Source organism: Eucyclogobius newberryi, unplaced genomic scaffold (genome assembly GCF_026437365.1).
Source record: "Eucyclogobius newberryi isolate DKJ021-1_F unplaced genomic scaffold, fEucNew1.0.hap1 SCAF_15, whole genome shotgun sequence".
NCBI classification, from domain to species: domain Eukaryota; kingdom Metazoa; phylum Chordata; class Actinopteri; order Gobiiformes; family Gobiidae; genus Eucyclogobius; species Eucyclogobius newberryi.
In genome coordinates this window covers 16740970-16767069 of record NW_027315779.1, presented here as the reverse complement: position 1 = coordinate 16767069, position 26100 = coordinate 16740970, and the positions used below count along the sequence as shown (strand labels likewise).

At 39.7% G+C, this 26100-nt stretch overlaps 4 protein-coding genes across 6 annotated transcripts; 3 read left to right on the top strand and 1 right to left on the bottom strand.

Moving 5' to 3' along the window:
- Positions 1 to 2: 2 nt before the first annotated feature.
- On the bottom strand, positions 3 to 8971 carry LOC140360464 (uncharacterized). The gene is made up of 7 exons (XM_072445667.1): positions 8802 to 8971; positions 7968 to 8192; positions 7790 to 7867; positions 1601 to 1651; positions 1239 to 1518; positions 109 to 1074; positions 3 to 8 (listed from the first exon to the last, which is right to left on the bottom strand). The coding sequence occupies exons 2-7, from the start codon at positions 8111 to 8113 to the stop codon at positions 3 to 5; spliced, it is 1527 nt and encodes a 508-aa protein (XP_072301768.1). The 5' UTR covers positions 8114 to 8192; positions 8802 to 8971.
- A 4994-nt stretch (positions 8972 to 13965) lies between these two features.
- cwc15 (CWC15 spliceosome associated protein homolog) lies at positions 13966 to 16064 on the top strand. Its single transcript, XM_072446373.1, has 7 exons — positions 13966 to 14018; positions 14427 to 14568; positions 14644 to 14756; positions 15241 to 15329; positions 15423 to 15533; positions 15609 to 15769; positions 15844 to 16064. The coding sequence occupies exons 2-7, from the start codon at positions 14438 to 14440 to the stop codon at positions 15971 to 15973; spliced, it is 735 nt and encodes a 244-aa protein (XP_072302474.1). The 5' UTR covers positions 13966 to 14018; positions 14427 to 14437; the 3' UTR covers positions 15974 to 16064.
- Positions 16065 to 16434: 370 nt separating this feature from the next.
- Positions 16435 to 20058, top strand: mtmr2 (myotubularin related protein 2). Its single transcript, XM_072446368.1, has 16 exons — positions 16435 to 16677; positions 16931 to 17024; positions 17102 to 17125; positions 17205 to 17271; positions 17337 to 17431; positions 17512 to 17616; positions 17777 to 17881; positions 17965 to 18048; positions 18132 to 18281; positions 18370 to 18558; positions 18687 to 18872; positions 18942 to 19148; positions 19229 to 19321; positions 19396 to 19509; positions 19584 to 19760; positions 19823 to 20058. Exons 1-16 carry the CDS (start codon positions 16601 to 16603, stop codon positions 19985 to 19987), a joined length of 1932 nt encoding a protein of 643 aa, XP_072302469.1. The 5' UTR covers positions 16435 to 16600; the 3' UTR covers positions 19988 to 20058.
- A 1393-nt stretch (positions 20059 to 21451) lies between these two features.
- fam76b (family with sequence similarity 76 member B) lies at positions 21452 to 25013 on the top strand. Of its 3 annotated transcripts, none has more exons than XM_072446371.1 (10): positions 21453 to 21929; positions 22345 to 22409; positions 22488 to 22542; positions 22640 to 22795; positions 22871 to 23058; positions 23139 to 23189; positions 23588 to 23665; positions 23750 to 23882; positions 23968 to 24069; positions 24148 to 25013. In XM_072446371.1, the coding sequence occupies exons 1-10, from the start codon at positions 21843 to 21845 to the stop codon at positions 24235 to 24237; spliced, it is 1005 nt and encodes a 334-aa protein (XP_072302472.1). In that variant the 5' UTR covers positions 21453 to 21842; the 3' UTR covers positions 24238 to 25013. The 3 variants fall into 3 exon arrangements, with proteins under 3 accessions (XP_072302470.1, XP_072302472.1, XP_072302471.1); XM_072446370.1 differs by having other exon boundaries at positions 21455 to 21929; positions 23747 to 23882; XM_072446369.1 differs by having other exon boundaries at positions 21452 to 21929; positions 23588 to 23882.
- Positions 25014 to 26100: the final 1087 nt, after the last annotated feature.

The following is a 26100-nucleotide window of genomic DNA, read 5'->3' as shown; positions in this document are numbered from 1 at the left end:
ATTCAAGTCTTCAGCATTTTCAGTAGGAGTTACAACTAAGGTATCTGTGACCAGCACTGAATCATCAGTTGTTTGATCTTTTTGTTTCGATTCAACCATTTCACTTACTGCACTTTCAGAAACAACTGAATGCTCAGCTTGATTTGGATTTTTTAGACTATCCTTGGTCACCGTTTCATCAATCGTAGTTTTCTCCTCCAAATCCTTCTCCTCTTCTTCTATTAGACCAGTAACCTCTGGATCTACCACACTAATAGCATTTTCTGTTTTTTGTACCTCTTCGGCTGTACCTTGAACAGCAACATCGGCATCCTCAACAATTGTACCTTTGTCTCCATTTGTAGAAGGTTGACCCGGTGATTGAACTTCTGAGTCCGCCAAAGATACATCAGATGAAATAGCAGTGATATCTGGTGCTTTTTGTTCAATCACTTCAGCATTTGGGGTTCTTGACTCTATGATAACAAGCTTTGTTGAAGTTGTCTGAGTTTCTGTTGGATCTGCGTTATCTTGAGGCAAATCTGATATTGTATCAGTGACCTCGGGTTCTTTTGGTACTTCAAAAGCCTCCTCACCAGTGTTCAATGGATCCACATTATTTTCATCAACATCAACTTCAGCACTTGCGGTTCCAGATACCTCGCTTGTTGAATTTAAGTAAGTTTCTTTAGTTTCTGTGTTGTCTTGGGGTACATCTCCATCTGATGAAATAGCAGAGACCTCGGGTTCTTTTGCGACTTCAGCCTCTGCACAAGCTTCCTCTTGGGCTAGTTCTGCATCATTTTGGTCAACAGTAACTTCAACTGTTGTTGTTTTAGACAGAACAATTACTTCCTTTGCAGTTGACAGGGTTTCAGAAGATGCCGGGCTGACTTGAGGGAGATCAGCGACTGCAGATTTATCATCATTCAAAGTATTTGTATTTCCATTTAGACCAGTCTCTGCAGACTCATATGCATTTTGGTCAGTTGCTGTTTCAGAGCTTGGGTTAACGTCAGCTTCTTCAGATTCTGAACTTAGTATTGGCTCTACTAAAGAGTCAGATAAAGCATCTAATGTGTTTGCCTTAGAAACCTCATCAGATTCTGAATTTAGTATTGGCTCTACTACTGCAACTGCTGTGTGAAGCACTTTGAATTGCCTTGTGTATGAAATGTGCTCTACAAATAAACTTGCCTTGCCTTGCCTTGCCTTACTAAAGAGTCAGATAAAACATCTAAAGCATTTGCCTTAGAGACCTCATTGCAACTCTCTTGAGGAGGTGGAGATTTGAATACTGATTCAGCTAATATGTCTGGTACCATACTAGCTACGGACTCATCTACTGATGCTGCATCATTCACAATATGCGCTTCAATTATTTCATTTTCACCGCCTTCTTTCACAACCTTTGTGGAGATTTCTGCAGTATCCTTTGATTTGGGGGGTTCAACATCATTTTTTTCTCCTGTAGTTGTTGACGCTACAGTTGGTTCAGGCGATACAGGATCAGGCAATGTGTTTTCTGACGTGTCTGGCCTGTTGGAGAGAAAAAAAAGTGATCAAAAAGGTGCAATGTTTTTGCATAAGAAAATAGTTACTTAAAATACAAAAAGCATACTCTTTGGGATTGGTCAGTTCTTTTGGTGATTGAGGAGGTCCTGTTGCTGATCTAGTGGGTGAAAATCATAAAATTGAATAACAGTTTTTAATAAGTCTAATTCTTTTAGCAGCACACCATACAGATATGAGTACATTTTTATTCAATATACTTTTTAGTCAATATACAAAACTGTCTGGTATTGGCATTGATAACATTCTGATGACTATGATTCCCCAATTTGAGTCAGTAGATAATGTAACAGATCCATGGTTAAAGACGACCTACTCAGGTCCAATTGTGTCGATGACGAAGGAGTTTCTGGTTTAACCTGCTGGACACTTAAACTCTGGTCAATCAGCCGGACAAGACACAGCTAAACTAAACTGATGTCTTGCTGTTCACCTTATTCCGTCCCGTCCCACTTTTGCCTCTTGTGGCCACGGATACAGCATTTCTACCCTAATCGCACTTCCGGTCAAGCGGGAATTCCGTTCACTTAAAGGCGCAATGGACGATTTTTCGGCGCATGCCCACTCCCCCGTGCGGACTGATACAACACACACGTGCGTTTGTTTATTAGCGCAACGGATCGCATCGCATCTCTCATCTCCCGTAGATTTCCGTCTTCTTCTGAGTCAGCTCGAACTGTCTTTCTCCGTCTTCATTTTGTCCCGTACACTGAGGGAACTATATTATGATAGATCAAACCGCTTAGACACGTGGAAACGTGCTGCTCATGGGGACGAGCCACACGCGGCTGCAGGTGAGCGGTAGGTACGTTTTATGATTGATACGTGGCAGGACTAATCGGCAATCCACGCCATGAGAAAATAAGACTCAGATTTGGGCCAAAAAAATCGTCCATTCAACCTTTAAGTTGAAAGTGAAGGAAAATATAACTAGCTAAAAAAGGCTATAAAGTAGATTGAGTTGTGTAAAATGTCCAATGTTCATGTGACCAATAAGTCAACAAAGCACCGATTCCCTAGGCGGCCTGAAATCAACTTTTTAGTCTGTATAAAACGTATTTTCTCTCAAGATCAGGATTTCAGGATTTGGCTATTGTATCTCTATCAAAGCAAGATGACTGTTCAGTGAAGTCAGTGAAGTTGTACCTTAATCAGCAAGGAACAAAACATTTTCATACACACGCACATGCACGCACACACACGCACGCGCGCACACACACACACACACACACGAATATATAGAGAGATATCAGGGGATTATATTCTTAAATAACGAAATCAAATTAACAACATATGGATGCACCATACATTGGAACTTTATTTTGAAAGGTCAACAACACAGACTCCATATTGGTTCTGCTACTTCCGGTCAAAATACGCTTCAACAGGAGTGCACGGATCTATGAACTAACGGTGCACATGTGCTGCCATGGATCTTACTACAACAGGAGTTTCTAATCGACCATACCATAGAAAGCTGCATGCGTGATTTTAATGGGAAACTATTGCGAAAACAACGATTAAAAACTGTCCTTCTGTAAATCGACTGAAGAAGGACCAGCTGAGTTTACACTTGGATAAATGAAATGGTGAGTCTTATATTATACAGTTTTAATGATAAAGTTTTTCACTAAAAAGGTTAATCAACTCCGTTAATCCAGCACAATTTAATAAGTGGGTAGCTGTGGCACACAATAACAGTAGCTTAGCCTTTTTGGATCGGCGACATGACAAAGAAATATCCAGAGTGGAAGTTTCCCAATTATAACGCACACCTAAAGTAAGTGCAATATAAATGTAGTTTGTATGTGCCTCCTTAGTATTTTAGGAGATTGATCATAAAACATAATGCCTTAACATACAGTAAGAGTTTTTCTCTACATGATTCTGGTAGAGTTTCACACAAATTGCACTATTTCACGTGTAATAATTGTGCAGAAGATTAATTCTATGTATGCCACATTCATCATTAATGCATGCCTGTTCTCTGTCTCCCCAGACAAGACCATGCCGTCCAGAAACCATTTGGACAAAATTGGTAGAACAAAAAAAAAGAGATGGACTGAGGAGGCCATGGATCATGCGTTGATTGAGGTGAAGTCAGGGCGGTGTACGGTAAGGCAGGCCGCAAAGCAGTTTGGAGTACCCAAGTCATCACTGGGGGACAGAGTGAGCGGGCGGGTGACCCCAGGGAGCCGCAGTGGACCTGCACAGCTCATAACGTCTTCTGATGAGGAGCTGTTGGTGGAGTTTTCCTTGTACATGTCCAGACATGGATTTCCACTCACCAAGCAACAGCTGGTGTCTTTCGCTTCATCGATTTATAGGCGGCAGCACCGGAGGGTGGCCTTCTCCAAATTAGGCCAAACCTGGTGGCTTAACTTCAGAAAACGGCAAGAGAAGAATCTAAGCATTCAGCCAGCTGAGAGTGTGGCCCGTGGGAGGACTATGTGTGTGAGGAAAGAAGCAGTGGATCAGTTTTACCATTTACTGAGCTCTGTGATGACCTCTCACGGACTAATTGACAAACCACATCAAATTTTTAACTGTAGTGAGATGACTTTTGAGCTTGGCAGGAAAAGGCTGTCTTTGCCTAAATCTAGTGTGGGATATAAGCCAATGCCAGGCTCCAGGGACAACATTTCTGTCCTCGCTTCTTTTAATGCAGCTGGAGAGGATGTTCCGCCATTTGTTATCTACTCAAAGGCTTATCCCAGTGGTGTGTGCTATAAAAGCCAAGGACCTCCTGGTGCTCTGTATGGATGGTCTGAATCAGGTTGCATCAGCACTGAACTCTTCAGGAGATGGTTTCTCAAACACTTTCTTGTTCAGGGACCAAAGGAACGCCCCCTTGTTCTGATTTTTGATGGACACAAGTACCCTGTGAGTCTAGAGGTGGTAGAATCGGCTCGTAAAGAGGGCATCACACTGATTTGTCTTCCAACTAACTGCTCTCACATCCTGCAGCCGCTTGATGTAGGACTCTTTGTGCTGCTAAAGCAGCGTTTTGCTGCACTCCTGGGTAACACTAGTACAACTGATATTTACTTTAATGTTAGTAAAAAGGAATTCTCCTGTCTTTTTAAAAGCACATATCAGATCGCCAAGGAGGAGGACGGGATAAAGATTGTAAAGGAAGGTTTTCAGAGCTGTGGACTTTACCCTTTTCCTAATCACTATGCAGTCAGAGAGAACCCTGATTTGTCAGGGCACAACTTGGTAACTGAATGTGACGTCTTGTCCGTGTTGCCTCATGAGGAGGTGGTAGGGGACATTGCAGAGGCTGGGTCCCCCTCTTAGCTCCTCACCACTCTCTCCATTAGCTGTGTAATTTAATAAGAGTCAAGCTGAATGAACAGAGCATGTTGATTTACTTTGAAATAGTGAATGGGTTTACACTACTTGTGTATGTATCCCTCGTCCCCAGCCTCCCCTGCAGCATGTTCTGTTTGTCAGCTGGCCAGAGAGGTGACTGTGTTAATATTAATTGCATGCCAGCACAGCTTTGTATTAGTAAGCAAGGCTGTACTATTCATTTAAATGCTGTTACTACTGGACTCTGGCTTTAAAAACCCAGTATCATTGAAGAGGATTAATCAAGGATGTTTTCCCCCACACTGTTATTTATTTACTTACTGAATAAAATTAAGTGATCTTCCCTGGCAAACCATCAGTTTAGAACCTTTTTGCTGTTTGTCAAAATTCTCACATTACACAATGTTCAATAAATTCTAATGGCACATCTGTCCCTTTTTGTATATTAAAACAACATCCAGCTCCCAGCTATGTTATATTTCATTATGAGTAATAATTTTAAAGCTATTTTGACGGGCACAACAAAACATTTACATTGTAGAAATAGATGCCTGGAAAACATATGGCAAATTGACAATTGAGATTAAATTATGGCATCATAAAGTTTAGCTTTTAATTAATTAATTAATTATTCAAGAACACATCATGTTTGGTTGCAAATATGCATATGACATTCTGTAATAATTTCAGTGAATAAAGAGTACATTAGTTTTATAGGGTTCTTCAAAATCCTTCTTGAACTACAAGATCATTAGTAAAAATAACATGGACATGGAACTTCTTGCATTATGGTTAATTATAGAATTTTGAACCCAAAATATAGGAGAGTGTTTTTCTTAATCACAAAGTACTGCCTGTGTGTAAGTATTTTGATTTCCTAAGGAGCGGTAAAACGGGTTGCATCGCACATGCCGCACATGTTTGACAAATGCCTTTCTTTTACCCCTGAGCCACTTTTTTTTTTCTCTCTCTCTGTTGGTGTTTTTTGCGTGAATAAAGGTACTGGCTAGTTTGCTGCTCAAATATGTCTGTAATAATGAATAATTTACTATGCGTGTCTCTATATCACATGCTTCTCAGAGGCTGTGATGTAACACCGGTGCAACAACTCTGTGGGTGAGAAAATGACTGTAGGTTTTGATGAAGGGAAAACTTGCTAATATTTACATAGCAATCAAAATAACTCCTAATAAGTTTCCTTAATCCTAGATTTTTGTTTGCATTGTTTCAATCAGTTAAAAACTGTTGTTGGTATTTTCATTTGGAATTCACAGACATTCCTTTTTGGAGCTAATTACACAGATGTTGAAGGAGCTGCTTGAGGCCTGCGGGGGAAATTCAAAGGGTTTGTATTCAGACAGTGCCCCTGTTAAAGCACAGGTCAGCCCGCAGCACCCAAGCCTGTTAAGAATGCAGCAGAGCCAGCCCAGAATTAACCTAATGTTTATGCATGCTCCCACCACATTGAGGCATTTGCACCTGCAGGAAGTGTACATTTCTTTAGTAACTAACAACAAAGAAGTGAGACCGGTTTATTTTTGACTCTCTGCCAGTCTCATAACTTGTACTGAATTTGTAAAGGTAAACTATACTACATTGTAGAAAAGGATTCAGTTATAGTCATCTGGACACTGTTTTTTCGAAAAAACAAATGTTTCGACTCTCCAAGAGTCATTCTCAATCTGCGGATCATGACTCTTGGATGAGAGACGAAACATTTTGGTTTTCTAAAAACTGTCTAGACAACTACAACTGAATCTTTTTCTACAAAGGAACACTCCTGGGCAAATGAGGGATTACACAGATTATACAATGTCACCTTTCTTTTAGAGTGTCTGCAACCTGCCTGTTTCCTTTTAAAGATTTTATCGTCTTGCCTGTAATGTTCCACAGTATGACGTTAAGATACTTCTCTCCATGGAGACAAGCAGGTGACGCCACCATAAGGTAACTACAGTACACTGATGGGTTTGATTTAACTGGTTTCTCTTGTCCATCCATCCATCCATTTTCTACCGCTTGTTCCCTTTCGGGGTCGCGGGTGACTGGAGCCTATCCCAGTGACTTTGGGCCTTAGGCGGGGTACACCCTGGACAGTGGCCAACTTGTCGCAGGGCCAACACAGAGACATAGACATTACAGACAGTTTCCGCTCACATTCATTCACTAGGGCCAATTTAGAGTCACCAATTTTGCCTAACGCATGCATGTCTTTGGACGGTCGGAGGAGCCGGAGAACCCGGAGAGAACCCACGGTAACACGGGGAGAACATGCAGACTCCACCCAGAGAGATCATGGTTTCTCTTGTCTATATGTAAAATTGTAGAGTACAATGACAATTAAAAATGTACTTGGCATTTGTGTTTATATCTGTGCGGTGTGACATGGCTTTGTAGCAAAATGCAAAAATTATTTTAAAAATATTGTCATTTGGAGAGTAACTTGTAATTTGAACCCTGAACTCTTGTCCCTAAACTCTGAACTCTTGTGTGCTTGTCCTGACAGTTGAACTCCTAGATTTTCTGTATGGTAACTTGTCTTTTTTTAAATACGATTTTGTCACACCGCAGGACACTGTGGATTACATCATGAAACTTCTTATATCTCTTTATACTCAAAGTAAACGTAACCCTGTAATTTTAGAAAATAATGTATACATACACACCTTTATTAACTATCTCTGAGACAAGTAACTAATTCTACAATTTATTGAAAGAAAAGTAGACGCATCGCAGCAAATTTCAGACTTTTTGCTAAAAATAGAAATAAATGAAAATTCATCCTTCTCCTGATCAAACTCACAACATGTTTAATGCTGGGGATTTGCATTCTTTATATTGTTATTATATTGGTCTGAAAAGTTGCATGATTTTTTTGCAGAGTCAGAGTTGATCAATTTCATGTTTTCCCCCCAGCACTTACTCAAACTTCTTGGCAGTCATCAACACGTATGAGTCTTGTCTCAATGAAAGAGACGTTTCGTCCTTCTCGATCTTTGAGCTGTAAACACCAGGAAAGATGTGTAAGTGCCTTTCTCAAAAGCAAACCGGATGAATCAGGGTAAATTCTTGTGATTTTCAAATGTTAAATGGTAACAAACCTCTCCTTTACATCTGCTGCTCTCTTCAGTTTCTGGATCCAGCTCAGATCACTTTTGATTGATGTCCGTACTTGAGTGGTTTGAAGCACCTTCTCTCTTTCAATGCCTGCACTCAGTTTATTTTTTATTTTTTTATCAGCACACATATCTAAATTGTTGATGACATTTTATTGATCGATTTTAGGTTACTTCACCTTGTGACATAATGCAGTCTTTAAATATGGCCTTTGTAAAAAAATATCAAAGAGAAAGTGAATTAGATTAGCTATACATTTTTTATTTTTATTTCCTTCCTGCACTGTGGGTATTCCCCGTCTTTGCTAGTTACTAGTTGCTAGTACTTAAAACCTGTTATGTAACATTTTTTAATTCATTGTTCAAAATTCTATAACCTGTTTCTATTGGCACATTCACTGATTATTCATTATACATAAACCTATCCACCGCCGGTTCATATTAATAAAAAAAATAGATCCACTGCACGAATTGCATTAATTTTTTTGAAGAATTTGTTTAAAACTGTTCTGTTTAGCAGTGGGGATCTTCTCCATTAGCAGATGCCTACTTTGAGGATAAAAGTATGACCAAAGCAGAATGTTTACTTATACATGACCATCATTTTTGTATTCTGCATGTGGCTTTTAACATCTGACCCGCACTTAGCATATCAATCTTGTATTATTAATCTTTCTGGAATTTTGCCAACACCAATTAACCGGGTCACATTCATTATGCTTGGTAGATGAAAGCCATTCCAGCTTGGTAATGACCCAGCTTGCATAGTAGATGAACAGGAAATCTAAAAAGCATTGTGAAGTCTAATTGCATTCTCACCTCTAGTCAGCTGTTTTAGTGCTGTGTGTCAGGTCCTCACAGTCCCCTCTGCAGCTCTGAAATAGCCCAGATTGGATGTGTGTTTTGTGACTTTAACCAAAAGTTCTCCACCCCCTTCCCTCCTGTCAGCTTCCTCCCTGTGAGGTGTGAAGCACCTGGAAGCTGCTGGTTCATCGAGTGAGTGGGTGTCCTGTTCTCGGAGACAGAGTGGACAGACAGGTGCTGCTGATGCATAGTTTAATGCTGCTTTAAGTGTGAAATGACACATTCAGAAGTTAGGTTTCAACCAAATTCTGCTGCTCTTTTTTTGCACAAATTATTTCCTGTGTTCCTCTACATTGTGTGAAAACATTTCACTGTTTTAACCAGATGTTTAAAGTGTCTCTCCACCCCCATCAAAAAGACTAATTTGAGTGAAGGTGATGCACTTAAAACAAATAAAACATCATTCTGACAGAATTTATAGCTTGTGATCTATCCTAAAATCTACTTCCTTGTGATGGACTTAAATGTGTAGTATTTCCCCCTTTTATACACATATATATATATATATATATATATATATATATATATATATATATATATATATATATATATATATATATATATATATATATATATATATATATATATATATATATATATATATATATAAAAACTTTCGATTTTATTTTATTTAGTTTTCAAAAACAAATACACTTTCTATATTAATTTCCTTAATATAAACAACACATACTTTATCATTGGTGCCATTTAACACAAAACATGACACACTGACACTTCCTCCAAAATCTAAAATGACATGTTTTTACTGACGGGTGATTAAAAAGTATGTAATTGATCATTAAAAGTGACTGGATCTTGATGAAATACTCAAAAGCTTTTTTATTGGTGCTGCATTGTGAAATCCAGAAAAAGGAAAAAAATTAAAATAAATTCTTTCTAATAGTGTCTGAGCCACAGTGGAGTGTCCCTGCATTACTGCCTTCACAGTGCCGACGTATGAGTGCATTTTTTTCTTCTAAGAATGAAGAATGTGAACAATCCTGTAAATCAAAGTGCTGTCACAAAGTGACAGTGCCATGTATTTCATATGCCATTGACAGAATGTGAAGTATGCTTTAAAGAAATGTAAACACCAGGGAAGGAAAAAGTCTGAGGAATAAAGTCTGGCGGTAATGCAACAATTGGATGCCAACCGCCATAAAACAACAATAACAACAACAACAACAACACCAGGGAAGAACACAATGTGACATGAGATAAGGCATGTTCTGGTACCTAAATGTGAACACTGACAGTGGCTCTGCTTACATTGGCTTTAGACATGGCTTTTTAGGACCATGCAGTGTAAACAATGGGTATAACAAAAGCACATATTAAAGCACAAAGTATACTACTATATTTATAAATTTCAGCATGTTGTGGTGACATTAATATAATATTTTTTTTTCAATTGTTATTTTTTATGGCAAAAGTACTTTCATTGTCCTGAAAACAATCATAACAACATTGTTGAGCGCTTTGAAATTATACTGTATTCGGCCCCTATCGTATTTACCAAGGAACTGCTGTGGCTTCCTCACATCCCAAAAGTCACGTTCGTGTTTAGAAGTTCTAAAAATATGTGATGGGCAAAGTGAAGCCTCATGAAACGGCAAAGCATTGTTTTCACATTTTGACCCAAATTTCGAGGCTTCGAAACACGGTTCGAAACAGTTCTCCAGAGGGACATCTAGTGATATGTTTTAGTACTACCACATCCATAGTTGTGTGTATTACTGATGCTACTGTGTTTCTCAAATAATATGAATATAAAAAATATATTTGATGAAATAAATGTAACTACATTTTCCTTCTGTGGAGGGACACAGCATATTTTATTCAATTCATTTGCGCTTTTATTCTCCTACATTGGAAATGCAGCAACATCCGAGAAGGGCAGCTCTTGACACAAAAACTATTCCTGATCCACACGGGCTTCTGACCTCTAACCCGTGTAACTCACGTGTCAATCAACATGGTTCCAATGGGCACTTTTTAAAAACTTTGTGGAGCAAGTTGGGACTTAATAGAGTCTTAAGACAGGCGGTTGGTGGTTCGTTTGAAGCCCACAATGAACTCAAGTTTGAGACAAAAGCCCCCTAGTAAAACACCCGTGAAACAACAGCGGTTCGTGAACCGTCTGAGTCACATGACAAGCTTCATTATTGTTGTTGTTGTTGTTACTTTTAATGGCGGTTGGCAGCCAACTGAAAAGGTGCATTTATCGCCGCCTACTGTAGTTGTACGTCTTCAAATTATGTGTTTTACACTATACAGTTAAAAAAGGAGATCGAAAGAGGGAAAAAGAGAGATCGAAAGAGGGAAAAAGAGAGCTAAAGTGGTGGTTGTTGTTGTTGTTGTCGTTGTCGCTGCCACCGCTACTTTATTATTCTTTGTACTTCAATTCTTTATTCTTTAGACTTTAATCTTTAGACTTCTTTAGACGAACCATCTAAGTCATGGGTGTCCAAATTGTGGGGAAGTCACAACAACAACAACAACAACAACCTTGCTCAACACCCGGTCTGGAGAGACGGGAGATGGCGGAGGAGAGTGGATCGGGGATGGAAGACGTTCTGGACGGCGTGGAGGAGCAGCCTTTTCTGGCTGCTCGTGCCCGGAAACGTAAAAAGTCCCTTAGCTCGTCCGAGGGTTCTGGGAATGAGCAGCAGGATGAGGCTGAAGCTATTGATGTCCGGGGTGAGAGCAGAGACTGTAAGGTGATCATAAAGCTTGCACAGGATAGTGCATCCTTTAAGGAGTGGAATTCAGTGGCATTGTCAAAGAGCCTAACTGTAGCTGTGGGAGTGATCAAGAGTGCGAGTGTCCTTAGAGATGGCTCGCTGCTGGTCGTGTGCAAGGACGCGGCTCAGCAACGGAAGGCGATTGGAACTAAACGTCTGGGTGGAAAGGACATTCTTGTGTCTAATGCTGAAAGAAACACGGTCAGAGGAGTTATCATAGGTGTCCCTACGGCGACGTCTGTGGATGAAGTTAAGGAGAATTTGACGGGAGTTACTGTGGTGGACGCTAGGCGTTTGAAGGTGACCCGGTTTGGGGTAAGATGTGACAGCTTGTCGGTAATGGTAACACTTGAAGGGAGGTGCCTGCCTAGTAAGGTGTTCATTGGGTACATGTGCTATAGCGTCAGGCCATATGTTCCGCCGCCCCTGCGTTGCTTTAAGTGCCAGCGCTTTGGGCATATTGCAGCGGTCTGTAGAGGGAGGCAAAGGTGTGGTAAATGTGCAGGAGATCATGAGTATGGGAAGTGTGACGTGGGAGCAAAACTGAAGTGCTGTAACTGTGGGGAAGAACATAGCTCTGCCTACGGGGGATGCAGGTTTAGCAAAAGAGCTGCTGAGGTGCAGAAAATAAAGGTCTCTCAAGGTATATCCTATGCAGATGCAGTCAAGAAAGTTTCAAGTAACGAGTTTAGAGTAAATACAGAGAGAGGAGCCAGCGCTGCTCCCAGCCAGGGCGAAATGAGAGAGGCCAGCGTGGCTCCCAAGAAGTGTGAAGGTTTCAAGAGTGGAGGTCCCAAGTGTGCAGGTTCCAGAATTAATGAGAATACCCTGGTTGTGGATAGAGAGGATTTTGTACTCTTTATGGTGGATGTTGTAAACTGTGCTGCTCAGACTCAAAGCAGAACTGAAAGGATCAGGATCATTGCTAAAGCTGCAGGGAGATTCCTTGGAACAAAGGAGCTTGATTGGGCAGATATAGAAAACAGGCTAAAGGCGCTAAATGGGAGTCGGAGTGATGGGGGTCTGCTTGTGGGGAGTCAGAGTGATCAGAGTGACGAGATGGGGGTGGGGGTGGTCTCCTGTCCTCGCCCAGTCTCGTAGACGCACGGCTACCAAGCGGCGACATCAGTGGACATATTAAAGCCTATAGAATGAAGCCTGAAGAATAAAGCTGTACGGTGGAAGCACCGAACGTCAAAGAAGGAGAGGAAGATGAAGAAGAGTCTCCCTGGAATAAAGCCGGTCACAAAGACATATCATGACCTCATGGGCTTTGGAACACCAAAGCAATGGAAGGAGTACTTTTACGGACTATGACAGAGTCTGAGGACTACGACGACAGAGTCTGAGGACTACGACAAAGTCTGAGGAATAAAGTCTGGCGGTAATGCAACACTTGGATGCCAACCGCCATAAAACAACAACAACAACAACAACAACAACAACAACAATTGGATCCCAACCGCCATAAAACAACAACAACAACAAATTGTGGCCCGGGGGCCAAATACCAATCAGACCAATTTTTGTTCGCCCTCAGGCTTCTTCTTGCTAAATACTCTTTACTGTAAAATTGGACAAATTCAAACAAGTTTATGTTATACCAACCAAATATTAATGATACAAGTCTTGTTAACGATATGGAGCTCATTGTTACTATGTCAAATGCAAAATGTTGAATGATTGACTTCATTGTCATGTTGTCTGTGGCCCACTGCTCTGTATAAGTTTCGAAACGCGACCCTCGGGGGAAAAGGTTTGGACACCCCTGATCTAAGTCAAGTGATCAGCGCTAATCACTTTTCATTGCGGTGTTTTGTAGCGTAGGCGCTTCAGGGCTCGAAACTGTGTCAACTGTTTCAATACGAGCGATTGTTGTTATTGTTTTCTTCAAGAAAATTTAAGATGACGACGATGATGATGATGATGATGATGATGATGATGATGATGAGGAGGTTATTGCTTAGAGGGCAGGGGCCTAATGGGAGTATATTTAGAAATATGATCCACAAATATTATACCTTTTCATTATCATTTTTCAATTTATATTCTTATTCTGATAACTGACAACTCTTTCTGTGAAAGGAGTGAATTTATGGAATGATCTTGACCTTGAAATCTGTGACCTCAAATCTGGTGATTTGACTGTTTATTATGTATAGAGTTTTCTATAATAATTCATTGTTTTATGTTGCGCCTTAACGCGGAAACAAGTTCGCGAACTTTGTTCAATAACATCGGCAAAACACCTTTTTCTGATTCTTCTTATTAGCTCCACAGATGGTTCGCGGTGTTGTGTTTTCTGGATATTATAATAGATCCATGGTTTTCTGCCTACCGTGCGGTTACAACGACCGGACGTGACGTCATTGTGAGCGACCATAACCATTTTGAACACTTCCGCTTATCGTGCTGTAGGAGCAGATCGGTATGTCCTCCAACTTCTAAATAATATATAATACTTTTATTCGGCCTTAATGCTCTAACGTGTTATTGCCAACTCAAAGCATCAGTCGTTTCTTTCCATACGGATTTGAGATGATATTCTCACACACGCCTAAATTGTAACCGCTTGTTAGCAACTTAGCTTGTTAGCCTTTTTGTCTTTGTTTTATTTGTATCTTTTTATAGATATACTTACTCAAGATAGTACATAACTCCATTTGGCTTTGTGTTGTTGTTTTGAGAACGCCATTGCAGTGGATTACAAATAATGGAAATTAGTTCTTAAGTTTAATGTCTGTAGTTATATTTGGGTTTGTTTAAAAGTCCTACGGTATGTGTTTTTATTAAGGTTGTGTAATGTTCATGTATACTGTGTGTTGCTGTACTTTAGAGCCAGTCACGATGACCACAGCTGCCAGGCCCACGTTTGAGCCCGCGCGAGGAGGAAGAGGCAAAGGAGAGGGAGACCTGAGTGCGTTGTCCAAGCAATACTCCAGCAGAGATCTACCAGGACATACCAAGATCAAATACAGGTTTGTTGGGGACTTTGCTTACTTTAAATTTGCATGTGCTGTAATGGCTTAATCTGCAACATATTTTTTGTTAAGACAACCCACACAGGATGCCCCAGAGGAGGTCCGTGCCCGTGACTTCCGCAGGGAGCTGGAAGAAAGGGAGCGTGTGGCTGCACGTGAAAAAACCAGGGAGAGAGGACCGAGAGGTTAGAGTCTCCTCTTCACTTAAAGGTTGAATGGACGATTTTTTTTCACCCAAATCTGAGTCTCATTTCCTTGTGGCGTGGACTGCCTATTAGTCCTGCCACGTATCATAAAACACACCTACCGCTCACCTGCAGTCGCGTGCGGCTCATCCCCACGAGCAGCACGGTTCTGCGTGTCTAAGCGCATTGATCTATCATAATATAGTTCCCTCTATAATAAAATCTAAAATGGAGACTGAGAAAGACTGTTCGAGCTGTCTCTGAAGAGACGGAACTCTACGGGAGACGAGAGATGCAATGCGATCCGTCGCACTAATAAACAAACGCACGTGTGTGTTGTATCAGTCCGCACGGGGGAGTGTGCATGCGCACTTCCGCCTGAGTTCTCAAATCGCCCAAAAATCGTCCATTGCGCCTTTTAAAGTGAAATCACAAATTTCGGTAAGAGTTAAGTTACAATTATGTTTATTACTGCACCTCTCAGAGCACACAACGTCATCTTCATCTTCCAAGCGTCTGAGGCTGGATCAAATCCCTGCAGCGAACCTTGATGCAGATGACCCTCTCACTGATGTAAGACCCATTATTGGAGATATTGAGTCTTCATTCATCTAAAATAATCAAAGAGATAATTTTATCATCATAAATCCTGGTTACTTGTTTTAGGATGAGGAAGATGAGGATTCTGAGGAGGACAGTGATGATGATGACACTGCAGCACTTTTGGCAGAGCTGGAGAAAATAAAGAAGGAGCGTGCTGAGGAGCAAGAACGCAAGGTGAAGCAGCATTTTTGTTATAATAGAGCTCTCATTTTGCTTGAGTAAAGTTTTTTAAGTGTGCTTTATTTGTAGGACCGTGAGCAAAAGGCTGAAGAGGAGAGAATCCGAATGGAAAACATCTTGAGTGGGAATCCACTGATTAACTTAGCAGGACAACAACAACAGCAGCAGCAACAACAACAACAACAACAACAGACCACCCAGATCCAGAGCGCGTTCAAAGTCAAAAGGAGGTAAATTGTGGAAATGGTATAAATAAAGTTTGTAATGAGGGAGTAATTTCTTATGACATTGATTCATCTTTCAGGTGGGATGATGATGTTGTTTTCAAGAATTGTGCCAAAGGAGTGGACGAGGCTCGGAAGGAAAAACGTTTTGTAAATGACACCCTGCGTTCTGAGTTTCACAAAAAGTTTATGGAGAAATATGTTAAATAACTTTTCTGTTTATTTATGCTTTTAAGGCTGACATAATACTGGTTTGTTGTAAATACATGTTAAATAAAATTTTCATTTCACTTTTTAAATTTGTGAATCATCTAATAAATTAGCTTGCGTTTAAATCAGGGACTGCAGATGGAAATGAGCTTTTTAGCTACAATCTAGTTCTTAACTTCATTTTTTTTATGAGCTTAATGTCTGTACATTGTCCCTTCAAATAAAGACTAAACTAAATTGCCAATGTATAATTTTGTAGTTTAACTATATTTTCTTGTATCTATGGACATATTCAAATGTATGTTTGAACCCAGTCGTTTGAAGAGTAATATGTCATTTAAATGCAATGTATAATATATATATACGTTTGTGCTACAGCACTAGTGAGCGCAAATACGTAATAGAGGTTATTAGTGTATATAGTCGGTAGAGGGCGCCATCCTGAACAATCATCCCCTTGTTTGAGGGATTGGGAGGCTGCTGGGAAAAGATGGCAGCTCCCTTTTGTTGGTGCGGATTTTCTGTACTCCAAGAAGGGCTTTAAGTAGACTTATCGGCGGTTTCATATCTATTTATGCCGTGTAAAAAGGATGCGTGTACGTTCGACCAACGTTAAACCACAAAAACATGGAGAAAAGTGGAAGTATTGACAGTTTGGGGTCGAAACGCTCTTCTCGTCAACCCAGCGTTGATTCATTATCCAGGTAAATATCCATCGTGTTTTTAAAAGTTAAAGAGTAGCTTTATAACTATGTTATGACTGCTTTGTTGTGTGAGATGATAGTTGATAAAGTTAATCATGACTATCACTAGTTAGCAAGGTAGGTGGCATATGCAAGTTGGGTTGATGGTGACAAAGTTTTACGCATTGCTTGTTAAAGTCACTCAATGGTTTTAACACAATCTCAATATGTGTTATTTCTCAAAAGTTGTATATGAGTTATTTCTTGTCTCTAGTTCTTCCACGTCCCGCTCTGACCGTTCTGCCCAGGTCAAGCCCTCTTCCATGTCGTCTGAGTCCACATCCACGGACATGTCCTCAGAGCTCAGGGTCAGTGTCGCTACAAATCTCCCAATTACTGTATATTATTGGGCCTAATTCCCCCCCCCCATATCTTTGTTACTTAGGTCAAACCCAAAGCTACTGTAAAGGTTGGGACACAACATTGACCACTGTAATAAACTTCTTTGTGTATTGTTATTAATCATTTCATGATTCTGACCCGTTTAGTACATCCACAGAGAGTCAGACAAACAGGAGCCACAACTCCTCCCAAATGAAACTGTTCAAGACGTGGGTATGTTTCCCTGTGCTTATAAAATCAGTTTTTAATTACTGTTACTAAAACATGTATTTTTGTAGCAAAAGATGTCACTTACTTCTGCCCGTTCATTGGAGCCATAAGGGGAACCGTGATTGTCACCAACTACAGATTGTTCTTTAAGTGCATGGACAGAGTGTGTTTTGTTTGTTTGTTTTCTTGTGATTGTTTACCATAACTTACAAGTACCTTGGCTTACTTTGAGACATTTTCCAGGAACCTGTATTTGTGCTGGACCTGCCTCTTGGTGTGATGAGTCGAGTGGAGAAGATTGGGAATGCCTCGACCCGTGGAGACGTCTCATATGGGATTATATGCAAGGTGTGGTTAGAAAAAAAGAAAATCTATATTTCCAGAAGTAGGAACTATTGAAGATGACATAAATCAAAATGTTAAGGAGTAATAATATAGTATTACCAACTCACTGTTGTTTTATAAAGGTTCTTTGAATGTGTCTATGATTTGTTTTTTCTGTCTGTAGGATATGCGTAATCTCCGTTTTGCACACAAGCAGATGGATGACACTCTCAGGAAGTCCATTTTTGAGGTGCTGATGAAATTTGCATTTCCTGTTTCCAATGGACTGGTGAGTGTTTTTAGCGACATTGGCTACTGCTTCAACTTTTTCCGTGATGTGTGTTAAAGATTTTTTCTCCTGGTTTTCGATAGCAAATATTTGCCCTTCAGTATGGACAAGTGTTTCCTGAAAATGGATGGAAGGTGTATGATGTTTTCGCTGAGTACAAAAGACAGGTATATTACTATAAAGGACACACTCTTCATTTAAAATGTAATATCTATTTAGAGACTGCTTTATTTACTTTATGTATATGTAGGGCATTCCTAATGAAAGCTGGAGAATAACAAAAGTAAATGACCACTATGAAGTCTGTGACACCTATCCATCAACACTGGCAGTGCCTGTCAACATGCCAGATGAGGAATTAAGGAGGGTAGCTGCCTTCAGGGCTAAAGGAAGAATTCCTGTGAGTAACACGCAAATATGCATACTTTGTTGTATATTTTTGTCAGCCAAAACAAATATTGGTACAGTGATGCATAATATCCCTCTAGGTTTTGTCTTGGATTCATCCAGAGAGTCAGGCTACAATCACACGATGTAGTCAGCCTATGGTTGGTGTGAATGGCAAACGCAGTAAAGAAGATGAGAAGTACCTCCAATCCATAATGGATGCAAATGCCCAGTCTCACAAACTCTTCATTTTTGATGCCAGGCCCAGTGTCAACGCTGCTGCCAACAAGGTTTGTACATTGACTTGGCACAATGTTTAGATCTTATGTACCATTTAAACAGCAATATATTTGTAAGCACAGACTTTAAACACCACACAAGGTTTATCTATCTGACCTATCTGATTTTCTTCCTCCAGATGAAAGGTGGTGGATATGAAAGTGAGGATGCCTACCAGAACGCTGAACTTGTCTTTTTGGACATTCACAATATTCATGTTATGAGAGAGTCCCTTCGTAAACTTAAGGATGTGGTTTATCCGAACATTGAGGACTCCCATTGGCTTTCCAATCTGGAGTCCACTCACTGGCTAGAACACATCAAGGTAATACTTAAGCCACTAAACTCTATAGCTATTATTCTTCCAACTTGTTCTTGTGCGTTCTGTCTTTAGCTGATCATGGCTGGGGCATTGCGAATTGCTGATAAAGTTGAATCTGGAAAAACATCAGTAGTGGTTCATTGTAGCGATGGCTGGGACCGCACAGGTCAGCTCACATCTTTGGCCATGCTGATGCTTGATGGCTATTACCGCACTATCCGTGGATTTGAGGTGCTGCTTGAAAAAGAGTGGCTCAGTTTTGGTCACCGTTTCCAGATGGTGAGTGATGATTTAATATGCCTTTTTCTTTCTTTTTTTAACTTTATCCAGTTGACATTTTGTTAATCATTTTCCCTTAGCGCATTGGTCATGGAGATAAAAACCACACTGATGCAGACCGCTCACCTGTTTTTATCCAGTTTATTGACTGTGTCTGGCAGCTCACTCGACAGGTTAGTTTATTTACATTGAATACCATGTTAAGAACGACCCTTATACAATTTATGTTGTAAAAATGTTTTTTTAGTTCCCTGCAGCTTTTGAGTTTAATGAATACTTCCTGGTGACTATTTTGGATCATCTGTATAGCTGTCTTTTTGGTACATTTTTGTGCAACAGTGAACAACAGAGGATGAAGGAAGTGAGTTTTTGATTGTCATTTATTTCACATTCAAATTCAACAGATGAAGCAATTACCTAACTTTTATTTCACAGGAGATTCCTAAGAGAACTGTGTCCTTGTGGTCGTATATAAACAGCCAATTGGATGATTTCACCAATCCACTGTATGTGAACTACTGCAATCATGTGTTGTTCCCCGTTGTCAGCCTGCGCCACCTAGAGCTTTGGGTTGGTTACTACATCCGCTGGAATCCCCGGATGAGACCACAGGTATTTCTGGGCAAGAAATTAAACTGTGCTCTAAATAAATCAAACATTACATTTCTTTACAGGAACCGGTCCATCAGCGCTACAAGGAGCTGTTGGCAAAGCGTGCTGAACTGCAGCGGCGGGTGGAGGAGCTTCATCGTGAGGTTACCAATCGCTCTGTGTCATCCTCTTCAGAACAACCAGGGTCTCCCACACGCTCCATCACCCCTGTGCAGACTTTTGTTTGACAGTGTTTGACCCTCACGACTGGGTTCCCTCTACATATAAAATGTGCTGCAAAAAGCGTCATTACACCGTATCTGGCACTGCGTCAGTGATGTAGCCTTAAGCGTACAACAGGACTGAACCTGTGTCAGAGCTATAGTGCTCATAGCGATACAACTGCATTAAACTGAAACAGGGTTTTAACCAGTGTTAGTTTTTGAAGAATTATAAAGATTGAACTGTATAACAGATTGCTAAATTGCTGCATTCCCTTAAATTGCTTATAAAGGCTATTTATAAGTCAAAACAAATGCATCTGCAGCTTACAGTGACATATGTTGTTGATTAAGAGCAGTGATATAGACATTTTGCAAGTTCTAATTGATATCACAAGTTTTAGTCCAGTGACCAAATACTGCGTGCTTAGTGTCATCTTGGACATCTATTTCCAAGTGTTTTGGTACTGGGGTTTGGCCTATTTGATTATGTTGCTAGTTGCCTCCTGGTTGTTCATGACCTTCAAACAACAGCTGCAAATACTAGGTAATAGCTTTTGTTTATCCATATCAGTTTGTTTTTAACTATGCAATAGAGCAGTGTGGACCTGTGGACACATTGACAACCCAAAAATCCTTCCTGAAAAGCTATGTTTTATAAAGAAAAAATATTGGTTGATAACTGGTTAAAAGAGGTATTACAGAACAGTGAGGATAGAAACTAACATGCAAACCATCTATTCAAATTCACACAATCTGTTTTCTACCTCTGAAGGATCTGTTTTTTTAAGAACCTCTGGGGACCCACTAAGGATCTTCTGGAACCCCAGTTTAAGAATGACTGCAATAAAGCAAATGTTTTACAAGTAAATTGACTATTGTATCTATAAGAGTGTCCAAATATTTTTCACAGAGGTACGCATTTAGAAACATATTCAGTGTTACATTAAATTTGACAAGCAAGCCCCCAGTACCTTTGTTTGGCTTGGAACATTTATTTTACATTTGTATCACAATGCAAAGTTTTTAAAGGCACGATTATAGAAATACTTACATTTGAAGTACTGCCTATGATAATTTTGGCCAATTCAGCAGGAGGCCTGAGGGACGTGTTTGGCCATAGTTTGGACACCTTTAGTCTATTGAATGTAAATTAGCTGTGCCTTAAATAAAGGTAAAGTAAAATAATTTAAAAAAAAATGTTTTGTACGGAACCATAATAAATGTTTATAATCCTAAATGTGTCTATGAATTGACGCGTGAACTTGTGTGTTGTATGTATTGTGTGTGGCTTGGTTGCATCTCGGCAGGGATAGATTGCTCTAAATTTTAAGTATTCAGCCTTTAATTAAATACTCTGTTTCCAAACGTTACTCTGAAATCACGTCGTGGATTGGCTCTCTTGGTTTAAAACGTAAAAAAAATGAATCCCGACTAGATGTATCGAAGTATCGCGATACTTTTCACTTCTAATGGTGAGCGTCGGCGACTTCCGGTTACATGACGACGACGCCGATACAAAAAGAAGAAAACAGGAAAATACCATTCTTAGCGAGAATAGTGAAACCTAAACTAATCCGGGCTACCTGTATTGTTTACCGTTGAGTGATATTAAATATGCCATACATGTGTAGTAGATCCGTAGTACAGCGCTAAATACCGCAGAGGTCATAGATTTTTGGAGATTATTGTTCCTCTGCATCTATTTCTGAATAGCCCTCCGCGGCTTAGCCCATAGAGCTAACGCTAGCTAATGTTAGCGCTTGATGCCAACATCGCGTTAGTTTTAGTTCTCGATTAGTGAAGGCCGAGAAAGAAAATAGTATTGTTGATCTGCTCAGTCAGTTAGGCCATTTTAGCTCTGTGACATCAGTTTGAGAGGATGTCTACGTCGGCTCTTTACGCTTGTACCAAGTGTAACCAGCGGTATCCCTTTGAGGAGCTGTCTCAAGGCCAGCAGCTGTGCAAGGTTTGGACTGTGATTCTTTGTGTGTCTTGTGCTCTTTGATCATCAAAGTACAAACTGTATACCAGGCTAATGTCGATGTTGCTGTTCTCTGACATCCGGGTGAGATTTGGGTGGGTTAGCCGTGCTGCTATTATGTAACAATTGGATGTTGTGCGAAGTGCCGTCTATTACTCAACGGTGTAACAGGTTCAGTAGCATAATTGAGCTTGACAAGCGCCTTTACTTAACTTACGGTTGTGGTTTTGCAATTTCCTCAACTAATGCCGTTTGATCATTACAACTTGTTGAAGAAGGGGTGACAAAGTCGACCTATACTGACTTCTTTAAAGTTGGCTTTTTCGTTCAGTTTTAATTGGTAGGTCTTACTATACCCGTCTATTTTACCTTGTGTTAAAAGTACTTTTTGTTTTCACAGGAGTGCCGCATTGCACATCCAATTGTCAAGTGCACATTCTGCAGATCAGAGTTTCAACAAGAAAGGTGAAAATGAATGTGTAATTATGATTATTTGTTCACGCTTTCCTCTTACTGAGCTCATTTAAGCCTTTTTTTCCCCAGCAAAACAAACACTATCTGTAAGAAGTGTGCACAGAATGTCAAACAGTTTGGAACAGTACGTTTTTGGTGTTATAATAAAGACCAATTTGACTGTATTATATTTTTCCCCTCTATGGTCTGTAAAGTTGTTGACTATATTTTGTTTTTTCCAGCCCAAACCTTGCCAGTACTGTAATATTATTGCGGCCTTTATTGGTACCAAGTGTCAGCGATGTACGAACTCAGAAAAAAAATATGGACCTCCTCAAACCTGTGAGCAGTGCAAACAACAGTGTGCTTTTGATCGTAAAGAGGAAGGCAGAAGAAAGGTGATCACTTGGTAGCATTACTTAAACTTCAAGTCTAAATGAAATTAACCTGTGTGCGGCTTTTACATGTTAAAGGTGGATGGTAAGCTTCTCTGCTGGCTATGTACTCTTTCGTACCGACGTGTCCTGCAGAAGACTAAAGAGCAAAGGAAAGGTTTTGGCTCCTCAAATTCTTCCTCCCTCAATGAGAAGGACCACCACTCCAGATCACATCATCATCACCACCACCATCACCAACACAGACACAGCAGCTCCCACCACAAGTATGCTCATAATCGTCACCCTCCAAGCATTGTCAACAGTATTGTATATCGCTCACTAATGGTGCGCCTGTTGTATTCAGGCTGAGTGGGAGTTTGAGCCCTGAACAGGAGCAGGGAATGTGGAAGCAGAGGTAAAATTTACTTTTCACAGTATCATTTTATTAAAGGGTTGAAACGAAGGACTCAGTGGTTTCAAGAACGCATGCATGTTGCTGATCGTAAGCTCAATACTAATTATATTTAAAATCGTTAAAATTTAGCATTGTTTTGGGCTGGGCCAAGTTTCTTTATTCGTTCCTAATAACCCATCCACGCCAAGTTTGCAGACATATTGCACTTCTTGCCCTATTATGGAAAGACTATTCTACAATATTTGTTTCAGGTTTCTCTAAATTCTAGTTTGAAATGCATATACTAAAGTTAGACGACCGGATTGAATAACAATTTATAGTGAGATGCCATTTATTTGGACTGTAATTATTTCTTGTATAGTCAAATTGTTACTGTATTATTTCCTTGTCCTTTGCAGCCATAAATCCTCTTCAATCCAAAAAGAGACTCCAAAGAAGAAACCAAAGCTTGAGTTGAAGCCATCTAATGGAGACAGGTATTATTATTTTTCTGGTTGTGTAATTTTGTTTTATTCTCTTTTTATTTTCTTGTTTAATGTTTTTAATATATTCAACAGTAGTTCAATCACTCAGTCCATGGATTCTGGTGGAACAGACAACTTCATCCTCATCAGCCAGCTCAAAGAGGAAGTGATGTCACTGAAAAGACTTTTACAGCAGAGAGATCAGACTATACTGGAAAAAGACAGAAAGGCAAGGAATCTACAACTGTTGCACATCTGTTTGTAATACTAGCCGTTTAAACGATACCAATTGTATCATCATCTTCTCCTTATAGCTGACAGAGCTCAAAGCAGACTTTCAGTATCAGGAGTCCAACATGAGAGTTAAGATGAACCAAATGGAGAAATCCCACAAAGAGTCAATGGAACAACAACAAGTAATTTAACATTTAACACAAACCATTGCGTACTGTAGTAATTAATGGTTATTAAATGTTAAATATCTGTTTTCTTAGGCCAAAAACCGAGAGCTGATGAAGCAGGTAGCAGCCCTTTCGAAAGGAAAAAAGTTTGACCGAACAGGAAGCTCACTACTGCTGCCCTAACACCTGATGAGCAGTGGTTAACAGAGAACAACTTCATTGCTTAAACAATGAATGTCATTTGTTTCCATATTGCACACACTATTGTGCTTTTATTTGGTAAACCATGTTGTACATGGATAATCAATTGTTGAAAAAAGATCAAATATCAACTTATTTTAGATAATGTATGGTGAATTTTCCACTGGATTATGCGACTTTTAGAGGAGGGTAAGATAGAGCCCTCATTTTTAACACTGCCGGATGCCTGGGCCAAAAATGCATGAATTGCATATGTGGATGGCATTCTAACAACTCTCATGTATCCACCTACTTTTTATGGATGTCAGGCTACCTTATTTATTCAAATGTATTTCCTAGCCCTACATTTTGGCGAGTTTATAAATGGTCATTTAGTTATATTTTTGTAAATGGACATGATTGTGAAAGACGAGTTGTTGTTCACTAAGGATATGTTCAACTTATCTATGTATGCAAATTTGGTTGCCCAGTGAGCTGCTGCTCTACTGTAGAGAACACTCTACACAAACCAATGGACATTTACACTGGCTGTCAGGACGACTCTGGCTGCCTCATCTCACTGTGTGACAGCTGTAGTGCATTGATGTTTCTCTTTAGTGGAACGATTGTCATATTGCATGATTTTACTGCCCGATACCGGTTGGCATTGTGGTCAAACCTTTTACTTGTTTCCCTTTTTTATTTAGTTTTTCTAAAAAAAAAAAAAAAAAAAAAAAAAAAAAAAAATTAAAAAGTAAATATATTATTAATGGGGTTAGCTTATACGTTGACCTATAACTTGTAATTGTTTTAGTGATATGTGATAAGGCCAGTTGAAATTTAACATGTCTGTAGATAATGCCTTTAAATAAGCAAACCTTTCACCCTACATAATTGGGCTGATTTCATACTGTGGTGTCCAGGATCACTTTTGTACTCTTTTCCAAAACTATTGTTTTACAAACTAATAAAAAAAAACTGGCTCAATTCTTTTCCTCATTTTGGCTTCCCTTTAGAACTACTTGTCACATAATGGCTCCCAGCTGAGGAACGTTTCATAAGATGAGATGAGCCTTTATTTGTCCCATAATGGGGAAAATACAGTGTTTCAACACAACAAGTTCAGAAGTGAATAATAACAGAAAAATCTTAGAAAAAACCTCATATACTATATAATAATAGTGACACTCTTAGTTACAGCTGTTATACGGACAGTATTGCACATGATTATGAAGATGAATGACACATGTTCAGGGCTAATAGTGTTTGATGTAAAGTCTCACAGCAGCAGGAAAGAAAGACCTGCGAAACCTTTCCTTCACACAGCGATGGTAAAAGAGAGCGTTGCAACATGCAGCTGGCTCTCACCAGCGCTTTATGACGTATGAAAGCCTTTTCTAATTCTTTTAGTGAACAGTAATTTGTAGTTTACTATTTGCTTTAACAATTTTCTGTCGGTAATGTACCACTTGGATACGAACCGCCATAAAACAAGAACAACATTTTATTTATATAATTTTCCTCCGACCTCATCTCTCCGACACAGTACATCCGGGTCATTTTACATTTCCGGTAGCCATTGAAGTTATTATCATCCGGGTATCATCCATGGCTCTATCCTTCAAAATAACACGACTAAAAGGATAAGGATTTTACAGGCAAGTGTGTGCATATTTGTTCGGATTCAACACCGCAGTTATATTTATACATGTTATTTAAATGTATTTTAAGTTGTGGAGCATTTTGAAGCCTGTTCAATTATTGAATAACTATTGAATCTGCCGCAGAGGCTTAGTAAGTGGCTAGCACCACGTAGCATTTTATCCCAACATAAGATTTAAAATATACATTAGACGATTTCAGTAT

What these genes read in the sequence shown, in the direction of transcription:
- LOC140360464 (XM_072445667.1), bottom strand. Translation starts at nt 8,113, where the DNA reads ATGTGTGCTGATAAAAAAATAAAAAATAAACTGAGTGCAGGCATTGAA. An exon ending in GCAGCAGATGTAAAGGAGAG is followed by an intron (nt 7,868 to 7,967) that starts GTTTGTTACCAT and finishes TGGTGTTTACAG; the next exon opens with CTCAAAGATCGAGAAGGACG. An exon ending in ATGACTGCCAAGAAGTTTGA is followed by an intron (nt 1,652 to 7,789) that starts GTAAGTGCTGGG and finishes TTCACCCACTAG; the next exon opens with ATCAGCAACAGGACCTCCTC.
- cwc15 (XM_072446373.1), top strand. Translation starts at nt 14,438, where the DNA reads ATGACCACAGCTGCCAGGCCCACGTTTGAGCCCGCGCGAGGAGGAAGA. An exon ending in CATACCAAGATCAAATACAG is followed by an intron (nt 14,569 to 14,643) that starts GTTTGTTGGGGA and finishes TTTTTTGTTAAG; the next exon opens with ACAACCCACACAGGATGCCC. An exon ending in CTGAGGAGCAAGAACGCAAG is followed by an intron (nt 15,534 to 15,608) that starts GTGAAGCAGCAT and finishes CTTTATTTGTAG; the next exon opens with GACCGTGAGCAAAAGGCTGA.
- mtmr2 (XM_072446368.1), top strand. Translation starts at nt 16,601, where the DNA reads ATGGAGAAAAGTGGAAGTATTGACAGTTTGGGGTCGAAACGCTCTTCT. An exon ending in TCGCTGAGTACAAAAGACAG is followed by an intron (nt 18,049 to 18,131) that starts GTATATTACTAT and finishes ATGTATATGTAG; the next exon opens with GGCATTCCTAATGAAAGCTG. An exon ending in TCAACGCTGCTGCCAACAAG is followed by an intron (nt 18,559 to 18,686) that starts GTTTGTACATTG and finishes TTCTTCCTCCAG; the next exon opens with ATGAAAGGTGGTGGATATGA.
- fam76b (XM_072446369.1), top strand. Translation starts at nt 21,843, where the DNA reads ATGTCTACGTCGGCTCTTTACGCTTGTACCAAGTGTAACCAGCGGTAT. An exon ending in AAGAGGAAGGCAGAAGAAAG is followed by an intron (nt 22,796 to 22,870) that starts GTGATCACTTGG and finishes TACATGTTAAAG; the next exon opens with GTGGATGGTAAGCTTCTCTG. An exon ending in CAGGGAATGTGGAAGCAGAG is followed by an intron (nt 23,190 to 23,587) that starts GTAAAATTTACT and finishes TGTCCTTTGCAG; the next exon opens with CCATAAATCCTCTTCAATCC.